Source organism: Tupaia chinensis, unplaced genomic scaffold (genome assembly GCF_000334495.1).
Source record: "Tupaia chinensis unplaced genomic scaffold, TupChi_1.0 Scaffold000561_1, whole genome shotgun sequence".
In the NCBI taxonomy this organism is placed as follows: domain Eukaryota; kingdom Metazoa; phylum Chordata; class Mammalia; order Scandentia; family Tupaiidae; genus Tupaia; species Tupaia belangeri.
This window is the reverse complement of record NW_006160074.1, coordinates 1,844,776-1,851,697: the sequence shown is the minus strand read 5'-3', so window position 1 is coordinate 1,851,697 and position 6,922 is coordinate 1,844,776. Positions and strand designations below refer to the sequence as shown.

Below are 6,922 nucleotides of genomic sequence, written 5' to 3'. Positions count from 1 at the left end.
AAAGTGGCCACTGGAGGGCAGCAGGGGAGCCGCCGCTGTGGCTCTGCTGGAGAAAGTTGGGGCAGGGAGAGGCCCCGTGGAAACCGGCAGAGGGCAGGGCCACGGGGCTGCAGGGTGGTTGGTTCTGTGCTGATTCTGCAGCCGGGACTGACTCGTGATGAGTGCTTCCCCTCTGCCAGGCACTGTATTAATTAGTCTTCACAGCAGTCTTCTTATAGTTACCCCCACTTTACAGGTAAGAAAACAGGCCGAGAGAAATGAACAGATCTAGCCAAGGTCCCACAGCCAGAAAGGGATGGAGCTAGGCCCACTGGGGCTGGTACTAGAACCTGTGTCCCAGCCCCGAGGTTTGGTTACATCTGTGTGCCCGGCACTGACTAAGTGCTGTAAGTCTTCAGAATCTTGTGATGACCATGGCTATGTCCACTTCACAGATGGGCAAACTGAGGTTGGGAGGCAGCTGGCCACTCACCCGGGTCTACACCTGCTGAATGACAGACCAGGTCAGCATGGGTCATGGCTTGAGCCATGGGGCAGCTCTGGGTTAGTACTTTCCAGCACGGGCTTGCTCTCTATTCCCGCCTGTGTCCCAAGCTGGTCAGCTAATAATGACATCTGAGCTCTCTGCTGGGAGTGGAGTTCAACTCCTCTGCCTTCCAGCAGAAATAGATTCCGGGCTCCTGTGTCCAAGGCTTGTTTGGATTTGGCTAACCAGAGGTGGAAGGAGGCCATGCCAGGGGCTGCTGGAAGCCCAGGGAGGGGTCCTGGGGTCCAGTCTGGCTTGGAGGACCAGCAGTGAGGAGCCTTTCGTAGGGATCAAAGTTCCCTCTGAAACAAGACCTGGCCCCGGGGCCTCTGTTTCCAGGGCAGATGCCTTCAGCATACCAAGGACGAGGCTTGGCCAGCTCTGGGCCGGGCTCTGCCAGGCTGGCAGGAGAGTGGGGACTTTTCCAGGAGGGCCCGACTTCCCCGTCTTCCTGTTCCCATGCCCTGGCTTTGCCCTCTGGGGGGTAGGGGGGATGGCCTACATCTGGGCCTCCAAACGTGTCCCCGACTCGGTGACCAGGCTGTGCCCCGCGAAGCAGTCTCTGTCGGGATTTACAACATGGAGCTGCTTTGGTTAGTTGTGATTTATTAGCCCCGCAGCCTCTGCTGGTCCGGCCTTCCGCTTCTCTGAGGAGGGTGGGGAGAAGTGGGCCAGGGAAGGGACTCACATAGTCTCCCTAGCTCCTCTTTAAACAAAACGCTGGGCTGAACTCCGTTTTGGGATCTGGAATCCTGGAGTTAGTGAAGACTCTTCAAGGGTCCCTGTGGAGACAGAGGGGGTGGATTATGAGTGGGGTCAGGGAAGAGGGATTGGACGTGGACATCACAGCACAGGGTCCTGATCCACCCCCTCGTCGAGGTGTGAGCTTGTGGAAGTTACCTGATCGTGAGCCTCAGCTTCCTGATCTGTGGAATGGGGCTGTGCACACGCTTGTGACAGATGTCTGTGTGTAAATACGGAGGAGGGACATCTGGATACAGTGGCATTGCAGCTCGGGGACGGACTTACACACATCGCTGAGCACTGTTACTGGTGGCATCCACATCTGTTTCTTTAAAGGTCTTCACTGTTGGGAACAGCAGTTAGCGTAATGGCTATGTTGCTGGACTCCCATGAAGTCGACTGCAGTTCGAGTCCCAGACCCGGTGGCTTAAACTCACACTGGGTGTGGGTGCGTGCGTGCCCAAGATCCCAAGAGGAGAATGGAGGAGAAGGGATTGTGGCGTGGCCATCCCCCTGGCGGGGGGTGATTTCTCACTTTCTCTGTCTCTCTCTTTCTAGCGAGTGCACACACCCTATAGCAAAAACATCTAAAAAAAAAAAAAAGGTGTTCACTCTTGTCTGGGGCACTTGGGCAGCTTGCAGGAGTCAGGTTGAAAGCAGAGGCCTTTCTCCTCGAGTTCTTTGTTGCCCTCAGATGGTGGCAGCAACTCTGCTGTCACAGGTGAGGCCGGGGTTGGGGGCCTGGTCAAGGGGGTGGTTTTCCTTCAATCAGACGCACAGGCTCCCAGGACTCGGGACACACCTCGTGCCTAGTACTGCACTGAGTGACTGGCTCTGGTCACCGTTGCCCTCTTGGCCTGGGCTCTGTGCCTCCCGGCCCAAGCAGAAAGGGACCAAGAGTCTTGCCACGGCAGGAGGTGCTGACCCTCCGAACCCCTCTGCTCACTTACTGTGTCTGGGTCTTTGAGCCTCAGTTTCTCCATCTGAATGGTGGGAGTGAGACCCCACCCTTGCAGAGAGGTGAGCCAAGCCAGGCAACCCTGCAGGTTGGAAAATTTGGACCTGCTCACCAGGCCTGCGCACTAGCGGGTGTGAGGATATTCACACACACACGTGTCCCCCCGGCAGCCATGAACCAAGAGGTCAGCCAGCAGGGGGACAGCACAGGCTTGGTCTCGGACGTCTGCACGGCCCCTCCTGCGGTGTGGCCCCTCTCAGGCAGACTCGGGCGAGCCGGGGACGCTAATCCGGCCTGTCTGAAGGCCCAGGTGGAGTAAACTGGAGGAAACGAGTCAGCTCTTCCTGCAGGGAGAGCGGGGGGCTCTGGGCACCTACCGGATGGGGTCACGCCAGGCACGTGAGCCCAGCAGTGTCCTACCGCTGTGCCGCGGCTTTCCTGCCCGCAAGACGGGCTAATACGGCACCACAGGAAGCTCTGGCGGGGCATCACTGAGCGAATGCAGGTGAAGAGCCTGCACCCAGGAAGTGCCGTGGACGCTGGCTGGGTACACGAGTACAGCTCCGCTGGGTAATGAGCATCCCTCGGGAACGCTCCAGGGCCCATTTCTGCTTTGAGTTTCAGGTAGCCGTCTCTGCTCTTCCGTGTGGTTGGAAGAAGCCCCTTCCAGGCTGGCTGTCCTTCAGAACTCTCCTGGAGACCTGGAGGCCCTCGGTGAGCCCCCTGCCCTTCCTGGCCTACACTGAAATCCCCTTCTGGGGGATCACTGAACACGCTGAATTGTAAAGGGTCGGGCTTGTCTCCTGGCTTTAAAATGCAGATGCAGTCTGGGCTGGGCGGCTGGTTGCCCTTGTGGGTGGGACGGGAGCTCTCGGTCAGCTGGGCATATAAGCTTGCCAGCCTCGCTGGGTCCTGGCCTGAGTGGAGGGGCTGGGACTTGTGAGGAGGTGTGGGTCGGGGCGGGCGAGGTAGGAGGAGGAAGTGGGATGCAGTCCAGGACCAAGAGGGCCAGACCAAGGGGCTCAGAGGCGGTGCTGGTGTGCCCAGGGCGCACCCCCCCCCAGTCAGTGATAGATGGGCGGGGGCGGCGGCAGGGTCCTTCTTGTCTGGCTCTGGGGGAGCAAACTGCGGTGCTGAGGGAACAGGAGAGATGGGACGGGATGCAGCTCTGGGGACCCACCCCCACCCTCAGAACCCTGTCTTGCTCTGTCCCCTGCAGGCTGCCAGCCACACGGCTGTGTACTGGCAGGGACTGCCTGCTGGGCCTGGAGACGCCGGCAGCTGTGGACCTCCCAGCTCGGAGCAGCCCCTCTTTGGTAAGTGGCCGAGCTGTCTTGCATGCCCCCTGGGAGCAGCCCTGGCCTGGGCGCCGAGCCAGCCTCCCCCGGGGCACCTGCAAGGTGGCGAGCATTCTCCTTGTCCTGGACCCTGGCATGCCTCTCGCTTTCCTGCTTTCCTCGGTCCCTCCCTGTCCCCACTTCTGTGAGTGGAGGCCCTTGACTGGTGTGGGAGAGCCAGGCCCCTATGTCCCTGGGCCGAGATCTCTGCAGGCTAGGTCACTCTGTCTGGGGTCATCTGGTCCCATGGCCTGGAGCCCCACCCCTAGTGCCAGGAGCAGCCCCTGGGTCCCTGACTCTGCTCCAAGCCTGTTGGGTCTTAGAGACTCTGGGAGCCCCAGAAGTCCACATCTGGCGTGGCTGGTCACTCATACCCAGGGTTAGAGGTGTCCACCCAGCTGCTGGCCTTTCCTCACTCACTCACTCCATGCAGGTCCTTCCTGCACAGGGGCCAGGGCCTGGAGGGGGCGACTGACAGCTCCCCTGCGCTGGGGAGAGGACAGAGGAAAGACGGCCGGCCCCCTGCGGAATGGGGCGCCAGCTGGGGGCCCAGAAGAGGCTGGCAGGAGGCCGGGACTCTGCATTCCCCAAACGCGGGAGTTGGGGGAGTCAGATTCTGGCACAGGAGGCCTCTCTGAGGACCTCAGAGCTGGTGAGATGAAACCTGAGAGTCCAGGTCAGTCTGTAAGTTCCTGAAGCTCCCACAGCGCCCCAGAGACAGCCGGAGAGAGAGCACTGGGCCCCCGACACGAGCCAGCCCTGCCCTGGGGGAGGCCCCTGAGCTCGGCCCCTCTGCCCACAGACCTGGCGTGGAGAAGCAGCCCCATGAAGGTGCCCAGCCATGCAATGTTCCTGGAAGGCCGTCCTCCTCCTCGCCCTGGCCTCCATCGCCATCCAGTACACGGCCATCCGCACCTTCACCGCCAAGTCCTTCCACACCTGCCCGGGCCTGGCGGAGGCGGGGCTGGCCGAGCGGCTCTGCGAGGAGGGCCCCACCTTCGCCTATAACCTCTCCCGCAAGACCCACATCCTCATCCTGGCCACCACGCGCAGCGGCTCCTCTTTCGTGGGCCAGCTCTTCAACCAGCACCTGGACGTCTTCTACCTGTTCGAGCCCCTCTACCACGTGCAGAACACGCTCATCCCGCGCTTCACCCAGGGCAAGCCCCACCTTCGCCTATAACCTCTCCCGCAAGACCCACATCCTCATCCTGGCCACCACGCGCAGCGGCTCCTCTTTCGTGGGCCAGCTCTTCAACCAGCACCTGGACGTCTTCTACCTGTTCGAGCCCCTCTACCACGTGCAGAACACGCTCATCCCGCGCTTCACCCAGGGCAAGAGCCCGGCCGACCGGCGGGTGATGCTGGGCGCCCAGCCGCGACCTCCTGCGCAGCCTCTACGACTGCGACCTCTACTTCCTGGAGAACTACATCAAGCCGCCCCCGGTCAACCACACCACCGACAGGATTTTCCGCCGAGGGGCCAGCAGGGTGCTCTGCTCCCGCCCGGTGTGCGACCCCCCGGGATCCGCGGACCTGGTCCTGGAGGAGGGGGACTGTGTGCGCAAGTGTGGTGACCCTGAGGGTGCCCGCCGAGGCCTGCCGCGAGCGCAGCCACGTGGCCATCAAGACGGTGCGGGTGCCCGAGGTGAATGACCTGCGGGCTCTGGTCGAAGACCCCCGGTTAAACCTCAAGGTCATCCAGCTGGTCCGAGACCCGCGGGGCATCCTGGCCTCTCGCAGCGAGACGTTCCGCGACACGTACCGGCTCTGGCGGCTCTGGTACGGCACGGGCCGGAAGCCCTACAACCTGGACGTGACGCAGCTGACCACCGTGTGCGAGGACTTCTCCAACTCCGTGTCCACCGGCCTCACGCGGCCGCCCTGGCTCAAGGGCAAGTACATGCTGGTGCGCTACGAGGACCTGGCCCGGAACCCCATGAAGAAGACCGAGGAGATCTACGGGTTCCTGGGCATCCCCCTGGACGGCCACGTGGCCCGCTGGATCCAGAACAACACGCGCGGCGACCCCGCCTCGGGCCGGCACAAGTACGGCACGGTGCGCAACTCGGCCGCCACCGCCGAGAAGTGGCGCTTCCGCCTTTCCTACGACATCGTGGCCTTTGCGCAGAACGCCTGCCAGCAGGTGCTGGCGCAGCTGGGCTACAAGATGGCCAGCTCGGAGGAGGAGCTGAAGAACCCCGCCATCAGCCTGGTGGAGGAGCGGGACTTCCGCCCGTTCTCGTGACGGGGCGCCGTGGGTGGGGGCGGGGGCGCTGGGGTCGGTTTTGATAAAACGGACCGTTTTTAACTGTTGCCTTATTCCCCCTCCCTCTCCCACCCTGTCTTCGTGTCCCTCGCGCCCCCTGCCCACCCCGCTCCCTTCTGCCTCTTTTTGTCTCTGAAATTTGCACTACGTCTTGGACGGGAATCACTGGGGCAGAGGGCGCGGGAAGTGGGGTCCGCCCCCTCCCCACCCCCTTCAGACACGCGGTTGTTGGGTCTCTACGTGGACGGTGACAATGTTTACAAGCACCACACTCACACATGCACACACACGCGGGCGGGCACCCAGGAGGAGGGGCGGCAGAGGCGCGCACCTGGCCAGCTGTTCGAGGCCGGGCGCCGGCGCTGCGCCGTGTGGCATCTGCAGGGTGAGGGTGACGGAGCAGCACCTCTCTCTAACTTATGAATCATGTCCATTCCTCCCCTCCCTTCCCTGGTCCTGCCCCTCGCCCAGCACCCCCTTAGAGCAGAGAAACTGCCCCTCCTGCCCCTTGCCTGTCGGTGAGCAGGTTTTTACTGTGAGGTGAACGTGGCCCTGTTTCTTTTCTCCGTCTGTGGCGATGCTGTCTGTCTGTCTGAGTCTTGTGGCTGACCCTGGACCAGTGATGTCTGAGGAATCTTAGGGGTTTCTAATTGATCTTGGGGTCCATCTGTGATAATTTCTTTGTGCCAAAAAGAAAAAAAAAAAAAAGAGTGAGTCAGTTTGCTAAATGATCATTGAAATGCTTTATCTGTGTTTTCTGTAAATAAAGGGGTGCAATAATACCCGGGTGTGATTCTGGAACTTTCGGAATGGGCAGGGCCGACGCCAGCGGGGTCTGGGTACTTCTGGCTTTGGGGAGGAGAGTTGGAAGGAAGTGGGAGAGGTGGGAATTACATGACAAGCCTGTGTTTCAGAACCCTCGTCTCCCTCGTCACCCTGAGTTCCAGGCGTCACTTTCCTTCCATCAGTTGCGCCCAGGAACAGTGTAGGCAGGGATGACATTCTATATGTTTGACGAGCGCTCTAGCTTGCGGAGTCAGAAAGGCCAGAAGTGAGGGTGAGCTCCTGGGAGCCTCCATCTGCCAGCG

At 61.2% G+C, this 6,922-nt stretch overlaps 1 protein-coding gene and 1 long non-coding RNA gene across 2 annotated transcripts; one reads left to right on the top strand and one right to left on the bottom strand.

Moving 5' to 3' along the window:
* Window positions 1-22: 22 nt before the first annotated feature.
* On the bottom strand, window positions 23-5,408 carry LOC102493868 (uncharacterized). Its single transcript, XR_335883.2, has 3 exons — window positions 5,331-5,408; window positions 1,427-1,613; window positions 23-1,308 (listed from the first exon to the last, which is right to left on the bottom strand). It is a non-coding gene; the product is annotated as an uncharacterized LOC102493868 (long non-coding RNA).
* CHST1 (carbohydrate sulfotransferase 1) lies at window positions 4,386-6,616 on the top strand. Its single transcript, XM_027775403.1, is given in 4 exon segments — window positions 4,386-4,592; window positions 4,768-4,938; window positions 4,940-5,139; window positions 5,141-6,616. Coding segments are annotated over 4 exon segments (1,230 nt in total). The 5' UTR covers window positions 4,386-4,406; the 3' UTR covers window positions 5,814-6,616.
* Window positions 6,617-6,922: the final 306 nt, after the last annotated feature.